The sequence below is a fragment of the Somniosus microcephalus genome, chromosome 14, assembly GCF_052327205.1.
Source record: "Somniosus microcephalus isolate GS21.2 chromosome 14, FLI_Smic_1.0, whole genome shotgun sequence".
In the NCBI taxonomy this organism is placed as follows: Eukaryota; Metazoa; Chordata; class Chondrichthyes; order Squaliformes; family Somniosidae; genus Somniosus; species Somniosus microcephalus.
The window spans coordinates 125886887-125900905 of NC_141000.1; the positions used below are offsets into that span (position 1 = coordinate 125886887).

General features: G+C 45.2%; 1 protein-coding gene across 11 annotated transcripts in view; it reads left to right on the plus strand.

The window, feature by feature from the left end:
• robo2 (roundabout, axon guidance receptor, homolog 2 (Drosophila)) overlaps nucleotides 1-14019 on the plus strand; it is a 1120123-nt gene that overhangs the window by 261905 nt on the left and 844199 nt on the right. For 2 of the 11 annotated variants that reach the window (XM_086007300.1, XM_086007299.1), the window contains exons 2-3: nucleotides 10871-11092; nucleotides 13784-13990. The exons of 8 other annotated variants lie outside the window; for them this stretch is intronic. In XM_086007300.1, the coding sequence (XP_085863426.1) occupies nucleotides 10871-11092; nucleotides 13784-13990 (429 nt within the window). Of the gene's footprint in view, nucleotides 1-2080; nucleotides 2291-10870; nucleotides 11093-13783; nucleotides 13991-14019 lie in introns of those variants that run through there. One more of the 11 variants, XM_086007307.1, reaches the window with a different exon arrangement.

Here is a 14019-nt window from a genome sequence, read left to right on the forward strand (position 1 = left end):
TGAGTATGTGTCACCGATCGCCTACACTGTTCGCTCAATCTCCTCCCTGTCTGCTGCTTCAGTATTGCTTTCTCCTTGTTGAGTGAGTTGACACTAGTGACACATGAACAATCCTTTGGCAGTGGATCACTTGGACCTTGTTTCTTCATGTAAGACGTGGATCGGGATGGTGAAACGCCTGTACCTGGGCAACATACTGGAGTTACGGGTGATCTGTTCATTGCATCTGTGGCTGAAGCGGAACAGCAATTACTGACCGAAGTAAAGCTTTGTTCCTCTGCTGATGGTCCACAGATAGTGGACAAGGGCACTCGGGCAACTTCACATGTGTCTCGGGTATTAGAGGTTTAGCTCAGTACCAAAGTGAGTGTGGAGGGGGACCTGGATGGTCCATGGTCTGTGTGCACTGGGTTGACTGATCTCAGCAAAGGTGGAAATTGGGCTGCTTATGATTGGCTTCGAGGCCGTGGTCTTGGGAAGAAAACAATTAGTTGAAGTTCTGATCATTGTCTACCCACTGGTATTTGAAATCACTTGTGTATGGCCATCCGGGAGTGAGATCAACAACAACTTGCATTTATATAGCGCCTGTAACGTAGTAAAACGTTCCAAGATGCTTCACAGGAGCGTTATCAGACAAAATTTCACACCGAGCCACATAAGGAGATATCAGGACAGGTAACCAAAGCTTGGTCCAAGTGAAGAAGGGTGGGAGGAGGATCGTGTGCAGTGTAAACGCTGGCGTGGACCTGTTGGGCCGAATGGCCTCTTTCTGTGCTATAAATACTTTGTGACGTATTTAGCTGTACTCTCAGTCGAGGCTTGTCTCGTTTAGACGGATGACCCATAATTCCAGTGGTCCCGTAGTCTGGTTAAAGAGTTAGAGCTCACTGATTGCAGGTATAACTCGGCTCTACGTGTCCAGCGGAGTCTACAGTTGTCAACTGTTGGTTCCTAGTAGCTAATCTCAAAATAAGTGCTATAATTATCCTCTTATGCCGTATTCTAGAGGACAAAAGTCTCCCAGGGTTCCAAAGACTAAAGTATAATATAGTATTAGAGTTTAATGGTAGTAAGTGACCATTGATCAGAAACATGCATGTGCTGGCATTGAGCGGAGACAGCGTCAGACTTGGCTCTGAGGCTGCCCAACGTGGTTGAATAGTCTTCATCAAGGTTTGAAAGTTTGTCACATTGAGAAGGATTCTCAGAAGGACGTATCAGAGGGCTGGTGGTACCTGTGGAACCAAACTCCTGCAGAAATGGGGAGAATGGAGAAAGTGGACAAAAATCTATATCCCGCCCGACCCAATTTCCAGATCTGGATCGCGTTGCCTCTCCAACTTAATTCTTCCTGTGAAAACAAGTTCTGCTCTTCGAGTCTTATCTTCATAACTTGGAGCTCGAAGCCCCAGAATCCTCCTCCCTGTCTCCTTTCTCCGAACCCTGTCTGTTCCATCACTGTCCTTTTGGAGGTGGAGAGGTTAAATTTACTGTTCCAAGTGTGGCCTCGCCAAGTGAGCCACACCAGGTGAGGACAACTTGCTTCATTAATATTCAGATCCTTCGTGATCCATCCCATTTCCTGATTCGTCTTCAAACAGAGCTCATGCCATTTATACTCATTACATCTTTTCTGTTGCAAAACCAACCCAACACTGATCCAACTTAACATACCACGGGCATTTTCATGAAACTATTCCAGTTCTCTTTCAGTCGGTCTCACGCTGATCTTCTAGCGTTTCTAATAAAAACATTTGGTGCCCTCCTCCATATCACTTATTATTTAAGTGACAGTAGGCGTCTCAGAAAGTGATGCCTGTCGAACCCAACCCGTCATTGTCCACCCAATCAGAAACTATTGCCATTAACCCTCACCACCTCCATTGCTTACAGAAGTGAGCCAGGCAGAGTGTTCTTGGTTCCACAAATGTTTATCTTTAATCCCCTTGTGTAGAAAGTATCTCTTGATAATTGAACTAAATGATATCTGTGGGCTAGCCAGATCCACCAATATACTAAACCGTGCAGTAAGGTCAGGGGCCTTATGTTAGTAATCTGTACCATTGACTTCCAGGACTTCGGGAATTGCTTCGTAGCCGACGCTTGTCTTCGCGAGAAAAGTATTGTGTCTTCCCCCTTTTTGATTACAATCGCTACAGTAAGATCTTTGAGATGGATCTCCCATGTGTGAAGGAACTTGCGGAGAAGATACTTTGGTTGCACACCACAACCAGCACCACAGTCAGTCGTGCACCTCCTCCTCTTTTCAGTTTGAGTCAAAGCCCAGGTAACACTTTCTCTCTTTTCCTTGTTGTGTGTCCGTGTTGTACCCAACGGGTGAGCTGGAGGACTTCTACATGGGAACAAAGGCGAGTGATTGGCTGCCCGAACCTCATTCTCTGGCCAATGGGCGCAGAGCTGAAGATATAATTTACTAAATGGCGATTCTGGTTATTGAGGGAATGTGGTGAGATGGAACCTCACAGTAGGAAGGAGCTGGGTTGTGTCGGGGAGCAGTGAAGTTCTGTAAGTGGCACGAGCTTGATATTCCCTCTTTGCTTTCTCTAGGCTGACTGCGGCAATCTCGGTTTCTCTAAGCACATAACATAAGAAATAGGAGCAGGAATAGGCCACTTGGCCCCTCAAGCCTGCTCCGCCATTCAATAAGATCATGGCTGATCTTGGGCTCAAAGCCACTTCCCCACCCGCTCCCCATAACCCTTCACTCCCTTATCTTGCAAAAATCTGTCTATCTCCACCTTAAATGTATTTAATGTCCCTGCCTCCACAGCTCTCTGGGGCAGAGAATTCCACAGATTTACAACCCTCTGCGAGAAGAAATTCTTCCTCATCTCAGTTCTAAAATGGTGACCCTTTATTTTAAAACTGTGCCCTGCGTTCTAGATTCCCCCACTAGGGGAAACATCCTCTCTGCATCTACCTTGTCGAGCCCCCTCAGTATCTTATATGTTTCAATAAGATCACCTCTCATTCTTCTAAATTCCAATGAGTATAGGCCCAGCCTGCTCAACCTTTCCTCATAAGTCAAACCCCTCATCTATTAATCATAGATTAACCTAGTGAATCATCTCTGAACTGCCTCCAATGCAAGTATATCCTTCCTTAAATAAGGAGACCAAAACTGTACGCAGTACTCAAGGTGTGGTCTCACTAATACCCTGTACAGTTGTAGCAGGACTTCCCTGCTATTATACGAGAGGAATGGTGCAAGGGGGAGGGATTCAAACTCCTGGGACATTGGAACCGGTTCTGGGGGAAGTGGGACCAGTACAAACTGGACGGTTTGCACCTGGGCGAGACCAGAACCGATGTCCTAGGGAGAGTGTTTGCTAGTGCTGTTGGGGAGGGTTTAAACTAAAATTGCAGGGGGTTGGGAACCTGTGCAAGGAGACAGAGGAAAGGGAAGCAAGGATAGAAACAAAAGACAGGAAGGAGAAAAGCAAAAGTGGAAGGCAGAGAAATCAAGGGTGTAAATCAAACAGGGCCACAGTAAATAATAATTCTAAAAGGACTAAGAGTGTTAAAAAATCAAGCCTGAAGGTTTTGTGTCTTAATGCGAGGAGCATTCATAATAAGGTGGATGAATTAGCTGCGCAAATAGATGTAAATGGATATGATATAATTGGGATTACAGAGACATGGCTCCCGGGTGACCAAGACTGGGAATTCAACATCCAGGGATATTCAATATTCAGGAAGGACAGGAAAAAGGAAAAGGAGGTGAGGTAGCATTGCTGGTTAAAGAGGAGATTAACACAATGGTAAGGAAGGATATTAGCTCTGATGATGTGGAATCTGTATGGGCAGAGCTGAGAAATACCAAGGGGCAGAAAACATTAGTGGGAGTTGTATACAGACCCCCAAACAGTAATGCTGAGGTTGGGGATGGCATTAGACGGGAAATTAGAGATGCGTGCAATAAGGGCACAGCAGTTATCATGGGTGACTTTAATCTACATATGGATTGGGCTAACCAAATTAGTAACAATACTGTGGGGGAGGAATTCATAGAGTGTATACGGGATGGTTTCCTGGACCAATATGGTGAGGAACCAACTAGAGATCAGGCCATCTTAGACTGGGTATTATTATGTAATGAGAAAGGATTAATTAGCAATCTTGTTGTGTGAGGCCCCTTGGGGAGGATGATCATAATATGATAGAATTCTTCATTAAAATGAAGAGTGAAGTAGTTGACTCAGAAACTAGGGTCCTGAATTTAAATAAAGGAAACTACGATGGTATGAGGCACGAGTTGGCTAGGATGGACTGGGGAACGTTGCTTAAAGGGTTGACGGTGGATAGGCAATGGCAAACATTTAAAGATCGCATGGATGAACTACAGAATCTGTTCATCCCTGTTTGGCATAAAAATAAAACAAAAAAGGTGACTCAACCGTGGCTAACAAGGGAAATTAGGGATAGCATAAGATCCAAGGAGAGGACATATAATTTGGCCAGAAAAAGCAGCAAACCTGAGGATTGGGAGCAGTTTAGGATTCAGCAAAGGAGGACCAAAGGATTAATTAAGAGGGGGGGAAATAGGTTATGAGCGTAAGCTTGCAGGGAACATAAAAACTGACTGTAAAAGCTTTTATAGATAGGTGAAGAGAAAAAGATTGGTGAAGTCAAGCATAGGTCCCTTGCAGTCAGAATCAGGGTAATTTATAATGGGGAACAAAGAAATGGCAGAGCAATTAAATACATACTTTGGTTCTGACTTCACAAAGGAGGACACAAATATTTTCCCAGAGATGTCAGGGAACATGGGGTCTAATGAAAGTGTGGAACTGATAGAAATCAGTATTTGTAGGGAAATGGTGTTAGGGAAATTGACGGGATTGAAAGCCGATAAATCCCCAGGGCCTGATAATCTACATCCTAGGGTACTTAAGGAAGTGGCCCTCGAAATAGTAGATGCATTGCTGGTCATCGTCCAAAATTCTATAGACTCTGGAACAGTTCCCATGGATTGGAGGATAGCTAATGTAACCCCACTATTTAAGAAGGGTTTTAGAGAGAAAACAGGGAATTATAGACCGGTAAGCCTGACCTCGGTAGTGGGGAAAATGCTAGAGTCCATTATAAAAGATGTAACTTGGAAAACAGTGACAGGATCGGACAAAGTCAACATGGATTTACAAATGATAAATCATGCTTGACTAATCTACTGGAATTTTTTGAGGATGTAACTGGTAGAATAGGTAAGGGCGCACCAGTGGATGTGATGTATTTGGACTTTCAGAAGGCTTTCGATAAGGTCCCGCATAAGAGATTAGCGTGTAAAGTTAAAGCACATGGGATTGGGGGTAAGGTACTGTCTTCGATAGAGAACTGGTTGGCAGACAGGAAGCAAAGAGTTGGAATAAACGGGTCTTTTTCCGAGTGACAGGCAGTTACTAGTGGGGTACCGCAGGGATTGGTGCTAGGACCCCAGCTATTCACAATATATATAAATGATCTAGACGAGGGAACTAGATGTAATATCTCCAAGTTTGCAGACGACACAACGCTGGGTGGGCGTGTCTGCTGTGAGGAGGATGCAGAGAAACTCCAGTACGATTGGACAGGCTGGGTGATTGGGCAGATGCATGGCAAATGCAGTATAATGTGGATAAATGCGAGGTTATCCACTTCGGTGGCAAAAACAGGAAGACAGATTATTAATGGCAATAGATTGGGAAAAGGGGAAGTGCAACGAGACCTGGGTGTCCTTGTGCACCAGTCACTGAAGGTAAGCATGCAGGTGCAGCAGGCGGTTAAGAAGACAAATGGTATGTTGGCCTTCATAGCGAGAGGATTTGAGTACAGAAGCAAGGAAGTCTTGCTGCAGTTGTACAGGGCGTTGGTGAGACCACACTTTGATTATTGTGTGCAGTTTTGGTCGCCTTATCTGAGGAAGGATATTCTTGCCTTGGAGAGAGTGCAGTGAAGATTCACCAGACTGATACCTGGGATGGCAGGAATGACGTCGGAGGAGAGATTGGGTCGATTAGGCTTATATTTGCTAGAGTTTAGAAGAATGAGAGGGGATCTCATTGGAACTTATAAAATTCTAACAGGACTGGACAGACCAGATGCAGGAAGGATGTTCCCAATGGCGAGGGAGTCCAGAACCAGGGGTCACAGTCTAAGGATAAGGGGTAAGCCATTTAGGACAGAGAGGAGGAGGAATTTCTTCACCCAGAGAGTGGTGAACCTGTGGAATTCTCTGCCACACAGGGCAGTTGAGGCCAATTCATTAAATATATTCAAGAAGGAGTTGGATATATTTCTTAAGGCTAAAGGGATCAAGGGATATGGGGAGAAAGCAGGGACAGGGTACTGAATTTGGATGATCAGCCATGATCTCATTAAATGGTGGAGCGGGCTCGAGGGGCCGAATGGCCTACTCCTGCTCCTATCTTCTTTGTTTCTATACTCCAACCCCTTTGATATAAAGACCAACATTCCATTTGCCTTTTTGATTACTTGCTGTGCCTGCATGCTAACTTTTTGTGTTTCATGCACAAGGACCCCCAGGTCCCTCTGAACTGTAGCATTTTGTAATCTCTCTCCATTTAAATAATTTGCTTTTTTTTATTTTTCCTGCCAACGTTTATAACCTTGCACTTTCCCACATTGTACTCCATCTGCCAAATGTTTGCCCACTCACTTAGCCTGTCTGTATCCCTTTGCAGGCTCTTTGAGTCCTCTGCACAACTTGCTTCCCCACCCATCTTTGTATCATCTGCAAACTTGGCTACATTACACTCGGTCCCTTCATCCAAGTCATAAGATTGTAAATAGTTGACGCCCCAGCACCAATCCCTGTGGCACTCCACTAGTTACTGTTTGCCAACGGAAAATGACCCTTTTATCCTGACTCTCTGCTTTCTGTTATTTAGCCAATTCTCTATCCATGCTAATATATTACCCCCAACTCCGTGAGCTCTTATCTTATGCAATAACCTTTTATGTGGCATCTTATCGAATGCCTTCTGGAAATCCAAATACACCACATCTACTGGTTCACCTTTGTCCACCCTGCTCGTTACCTCCTCAACGAACTCCAGCAAATTTGTTAAACATGATTTCCCTTTCATAAAACCATGCTGACTCTGCTTGACTGCATTATGATTTTCCAAATGCCCTGCTACTGCTTCCTTGATGAAGGACTCCAGCATTTTCCCAATGACAGATGTTAGGCTAACTGGTCTATAGTTTCCTGCTTTCTGTCTCCCTCCTTTCTTAAATAGGGGTGTTACATTTGCGGTTTTCCAATCCGCTGGGACGTCTCCAGAGTCCAGGGAATTTTGGTATATTGCAACCAATGCATCCACTATCTCTGCAGCCACTTCTTTTAAGACCCTGGGATGCAGGCCATCTGGTCCAGGGGACTTGTCATCCTTTAGTCCCATTATTTTACCGAGTCCTATTTCCTTAGTGATAGTGATTGTCTTTAGTTCCCCACTCCCTGTGGCCCCTTGATTATCCATTATTGGGATGTTGTTAGTGTCTTCTACCATGAAGACAGATCCAAAATATTGGTTCAGAGTCTCTGCCATTTCCCCGTTCCCCATTATTAATTCCCCAGTTTCATCCTCTAAGGGACCAACGTTTACTTTAGCTACCCTCTTCCTTTTTATATCCCTGTAGAAGCTCTTACTATCTGTTCTAATGTAGTGTTTGTGATACATCCATTGACCTTCAGCACCGACAATAGCGTAAAGCTCCTTTGTGAGCCCTGTTACAGAGCTCGGACAAGACAAGGTGCACGTCTGGTGTTACAGGCGACAGATAAATGATTGGAAATGTAGAGTGAGGGATGGGCTGTAAACATTTGGGAAAAATCAAGTGAGTCAACTGCTGCTCAATCACTGCATCCAAATTAATTTACTGATGGTTAATGATTGTGGCGTCTGGTTTACACTGTAATAGAGGAGTCTAATTCTGTCTGATATCGGGAGATATTTCCAGTTTGATTACTGTGCCTCCTGAATACCCTGATCATAACTGTCCATTAATGGACAACACCTACATCTTCCTTGGTTAGTTTGATGGGCTCACATTGTACAACTTGCGCAGGAGAGTTCTCTCCAATAACATGTGCGTGGATTCCATAAATGATTTTCATAGGGAGTTGGTCGGGTATTTGAGGATGAGGAACTGACAGGGTTACGGACAATAACCGGGGGATGTGGGACTGAGCACGAATGATCTTTCACGGAGCCAGCACAGCAAGACGGGCGAATGGCCTCCTTCTGTGCTGTATGACTCTACGACTCTATTCTATCGTGTATATTATCGTTGAAACTCAGGTGCCTGGTATAATGAAATAAAACCTAGTCCAAATGTTGAGGTAATTGTACCCAGTGATTAGACCAAGTTCAATGTAAGTATCTGGACTAAAGTACAGTTTGCTATTGACGGACAGTTTTGAGTATGTGTCACCGATCGCCTACACTGTTCGCTCAATCTCCTCCCTGTCTGCTGCTTCAGTATTGCTTTCTCCTTGTTGAGTGAGCTGACACTAGTGACACATGAACATTCCTTTGGCAGTGGATCACTTGGACCTTGTTTCTTCATGTAAGACGTGGATCGGGCTGGTGAAACGCCTGTACCTGGGCAACATACTGGAGTCACGGGTGATCTGTTCATTGCATCTGTGGCTGAAGCGGAACAGCGATTACTGACCGATGTAAAGCTTTGTTCCTCTGCTGATGGTTCACAGATAGTGGACAAGGGCACTTGGGCAACTTCACATGTGTCTCGGGTATTATAGGTTTAGCTCAGTACCAAAGTGAGTGTGGAGGGGGACCTGGATGGTCCATGGTCTGTGTGCACTGGGTTGACTGATCTCAGCAATGGTGGAAATTGGGCTGCTTATGATTGGCTTCGAGGCCGTGGGCTTGGGAAGAACGCAATTATTGGAAGTTCTGATCATTGTCTACCCACTGGTATTTGAAATCACTTGTGTATGGCCATCTGGGAGTGAGATCAACAACAACAACAACTTGCATTTATATAGCGCCTTTAACGTAGTAAAACGTCCCAAGGCGCTTCACAGGAGCGTTATCAGACAAAGTTTGACACCGAACCACATAAGGAGATATCCGGAGAGCTGACCCAAAGTGTGGTCCAAGTGAAGAAGGGTGGGAGGAGGATCGTGTGCAGTGTAAACATCGGCGTGGACCTTTTGGGCCAAATGGTCTCTTTCTGTGCTATAAATAATTTGTGACGTATTTAGCTGCACTCTCAGTCGAGGCTTGTCTCGTTTAGACGGATGACCCATAATTCCAGTGGTCCCGTAGACTGGTTAAAGAGCGAGAGCTCACGTATTGCAGGTATAACTCGGCACTGTGCATCCAGCGGAGTCTAGACTAGTCAACTGTTGGTTCCTAGTAGCTAATCTCAAAATAATTATCCTCTTAATCCGTATTCTAGAGGACAGAAGTCTCCCAGGGTTCCAAAGACTATAGTTTAATATAGTATTAGAGTTTAATGGTATTTAGTGACCATTGATCAGAAACCTGCATGTGCTGGCATTGAGCGGGGACAGCGTCAGACTTGGCTCTGAGGTTGCCCACCGTGGTTGAATAGTCTTTATCAAGGTTTGAAACTTTGTCACATTGAGAAGGATTCTCAGAAGGACGTATCAGAGGGCTGGTGGTACCTGTGGAACCAAACTCTAGCAGAAATGGGGAGAATGGAGAAAGTAGATGAAAATCTATATCCCGCCCGACCCAATTTCCAGATCTGGATCGCGTTTCCTCTCCAACTTCATTCTTCCTGTGAAAACAAGTTCAGCTCTTCGAGTCTTATCTTCATAACTTGGAGCTCGAAGCCCCAGAATCCTTACCTGCGTCTTCTCTCCGAACCCTCTCCGTTCTATCACTGTCCTTTTGGAGGTGGTGTAGTTACATTTACTGTTCCAAGTGAGCCACACCAGGTGAGGACAACCTGCTTCATTAATATTCAGATCCTTCGCGATCCATCCCAGTACCTGATTCGCCTTGTTGGGAGTAGCTTCACGTTGATTGGACGCTTCCAGTGATTGGTCAGTGCTCACTCACCAACCCTGTCCTTTTCCCGCCTGTGCTAATGCACACACTGATCAATGTGGATGTACGTTTAATGTTTCACATTCCACTGTGCATTGTCTAACACTGATCCACATTAATCTCCCTTGGGCCTTTCAGTAACCGTCCTACTTAACTATTCCAGATCTCTTTCAGTCAGTCCCCCTGTGATCACCTGACCATATAATACATCTTGTGCACACAGTATAAGTAGCAGCCTCTATATTATTTATTATTAATATAACGTGTGGCATTCCAAAGCAGATCCCCGTGGAACTCTTAATAGTCAATGGTCTTCAAACAGAGCTCATGCCATTTATACTCATCACATCTTTTCTGTTGCAAATCCAACCCAACACTGATCCACCTTAACATACCACGGGCGTTTTCATGAAAATATTCCCGGTCTCTTTCAGTCGGTCTCGCGCTGATCATCTGATCTTATAGCCTTTCTAATAAAAATATTTGGTGCCCTCCTCCGTATCGCTTATAATTTAGGTGACAGTAAGCGTCTCAGAAAGTGATGCCTGTCGAACCCAACCAGTCATTGTCCACCCAATCAGAAACTATTGCCATTAACCCTCACCACCTCCATTGTTTACAGAAGTGAGCCAGGCAGAGTGTTCTTGGTGCCACAAATGTTTATCTTTAATCCCCTTGTGTAGAAAGTATCTCTTGATAATTGAACTAAATGATATCTGTGGGCTAGCCAGATCCACCAATATACTAAACCGTGCAGTAAGGTCAGGGGCCTTATCTCAGTAATCTGTACCATTGACTTCCAGGACTTCAGGAATTGCTTCGTAGCCGACGGTTGTCTTCACGAGAAAAGCGTTGTGTCATCCCCCTTTTTCATTACAATCACTACAATAAGATCTTTGAGATGGATCTCCCATGTGTGAAGGATCTCGTGGAGAAGATACTTTGGTTACGGTCCACAACCAGCACCACAGTCAGTACCACAGTCAGTCGCACACCTCCTCCTTTCAGTTTGAGTCAAAGCCCAGGTAACACTTTCTCTCTTTTCCTTGTTGTGTGTCCGTGTTGTACCCAACGGGTGAGCTGGGGAACTTCTACATGGGAACAAAGGCACGTGATTGACTGCCTGGATATCCTTCTCTGGTCAATGGGAGAAGAGCTGAAGATAGAATTTACTAAGTGGCGATTGAAGTTATTGAGGGAATGTGGTGAGATAGAATTTCACAGTAGGAAGGATCTGGGAGCCGGGTTGTGTCGGGGAGCGGTGAAGTTCTGTAGATGGCACGTGGTTGATATTCCCTCTTTGCTTTCTCTAGGCTGACTGCGGCAGTCTCGGTTTCTCTAGTATTTGTGATACATTCATTGACCATCAGCACCAACAATGGCGTAAAGCTCCTTAGAGCTTGGACAGGACAAGGTGGCCGTGTGATGTTATAGGAAGTAGAAAACTAAGGGAGTGATAAATGATTGTAACTGTAGAGTGAGGGACGGGCTGTAAATATTTGAGAAAGATCAACTTTCCTGGAACAGTGTCAGCTGCTGCCGCTCTGTAGCTGCATCCAAATTAATTTTCTGATGATTGTTGCATCTGTTTTTTTAAATAATTTCTTCATAGGGTGTGGGCATCACTGGCAAGGCTGGCATTTACTGCCCATCCCTAATTGCCCCTTGAGAAGGTGGTGGTGAGCCGCTTTCTTGAACCGCTGCAGTCCGTGTGGCGAAGGTACTCCCACAGAGCTGTTAGGGAGGGAGTTCCAGGATTGTGACCCAGCGCCGATGAAGGAACAGCCGATATATTTCCAAGTCAGGATGGTGTGTGACTTGGGGGTGAAGCTGTTCCCGTGCACCTGCTGCCCTTGTTCATCTACGTGGCACAGGTCACGGGTTTGGGCATATACTGTATTAGTGGAGTTTGATTGTATTTGGTTCTATTATGTGACTCATGAATACCTTGACCATAATTGCCCATTAATGAACAACATCTGCATCTCCCTGGGTTAATTTGATGGACTCAGTGTACCCCATATGTAGGACAGTTCTATCCAATAATATGTATGTGGATAATATCGTTGAAACTCAGGTGCCTGGGCTATTGAAATAAAGCTCAGTCCAACTGTTTAGGTAATTGTACTCAATGATTAGACCAAGTTCATTGTACGTATCGGGGCTAAATTACAGTTATTAATGGACAGTTTTGAGTATGTGTCAGTGCTCGCCTACACTGTTTGTCCAATTTCCTCCTTCCTGTCTGTTGCTTCAGTATTGCTTTCTCCTTGTTGAGTGAGCTGACACTCGTGACACATGAACATTCCTTTGGCAGTGGATCACTTGGACATGTAAGAAGTGGATCGGGATGGTGAAAGTTACCTGGGTAACCTACTGGAGTCACGGCACAGGCGATCTTTTCATTGCATCTGTGGCTGAAGCGGAACAGCAATTACTGACCGAAGTAAAGCTTTGTTCCTCTGCTGATGGTCCACAGGTAGTGGACAAGGGCACTCGGGCAACTTCACATGTGTCTCGGGTATTAGAGGTTTAGCTCAATGCCAAATAGAGTGTGGAGGGAGACCTGGATGGTCCAGGGTCTGTGTGCACTGGGTTGACTGATCTCAGCAAAGGTGGAAATTGGAGTTCTTATAATTGGCTTCGAGGCCGTGGGTTGGGAAGGAGACGATCATTAGGTACTCACTGCTATTTGAAATCACTTGTGTATGGACATCCTGGAGTGAGATCAACAACAGCAACAACTTGTATTTATATAGCACCTTTAAATGTAGCAAAACATCCCAAGGCGCTTCACAGGAGCGATTTATCAAACAAAATTTGACACCGAGCCACATAAGGAGAAATTAGGACAGATGATCAAAAGCTTGGTCAAAGTGGTAGGCTTTAAGGAGCGTTTTAAAGGAGGAGAGAGAGAGGTAGCGAGGCGGAGAGGTTTATGCAGGTAATTCCAGAGCTTAGGGCCCAGGCAGCTGAAGGCACGGCCGCCAATTGTAGAGCAATGAAAAACAGATGCGCAAGAGGCCAGAATTGGAAGAGTGCAGATATCACGGAGGGATGGTAGGACTGGAGGAGGTTACCCCTTCTTAGCCCACTGGCTTAATTGGTCTCTCAATGCTTCAACTTTTACACAAATCACCTCATACATAGATTGGGACAATGAAGTCCCCTTTTCCATTTCATGCTTGACCAGTCCAACAGCAGAAGACCACAGAACAGACCACAAAAATGTTGGACAATCAAGGATGAGGAAGTTCAGCCTACGACGTAACCCTACCCACACCCCCAAACACGCTAACCGCTCGCCCCTACCCTCTATTGCCAGGCCGGTCTCCAACCCAACTCGCTTCATTGCCCTTGGTTTCACGAGAATTATTGCGTGGGGCGTAGGCACCTGAAGGCTTAAGGCGCTCGTGTGAAATACTTCTCAGATGTTTTAGCAGAGGTGCTAACCCCGTTTAAAATAAATGGATAGGTTACCAGCTCCACAGAGATAGTGGAGCGAGAGATTTCTGACTGGCGAGTTAAGCCTTCATCCTTAAAATTCTCACCCGCAAAAAGTTGTGCAACTGGACCATCAACTGGTGAGTATCCTTCACCTGCTAACGTAGCCACTGATCGCAGTGCGTACAGGAGCCATCAATTGGTAAACTTAGCCACCGATCACAGTGTGTACACGAGCCATCAATTCGTAAACTTGTACCGTTGACTTCTAGGACTTTGGGAAAGGTTACGTAAAGGACGCATGTCTCGTCGAGAAAAGTTTTGTATCAGCCAACTTCTAAAGCTCGGTGCGTACAGTCGGGATTTTGAGGTGACGCTTCCATGTGCGAAGGATCTGACAGCCAAGATGCTACAGTTGCAGACCACAACCATCACCACAACCAGCACCACACCTCCTTACAGCTTGACCCTCCGCCCAGGTAATGTTCTGTGTGTTCCTCTTGTGTTG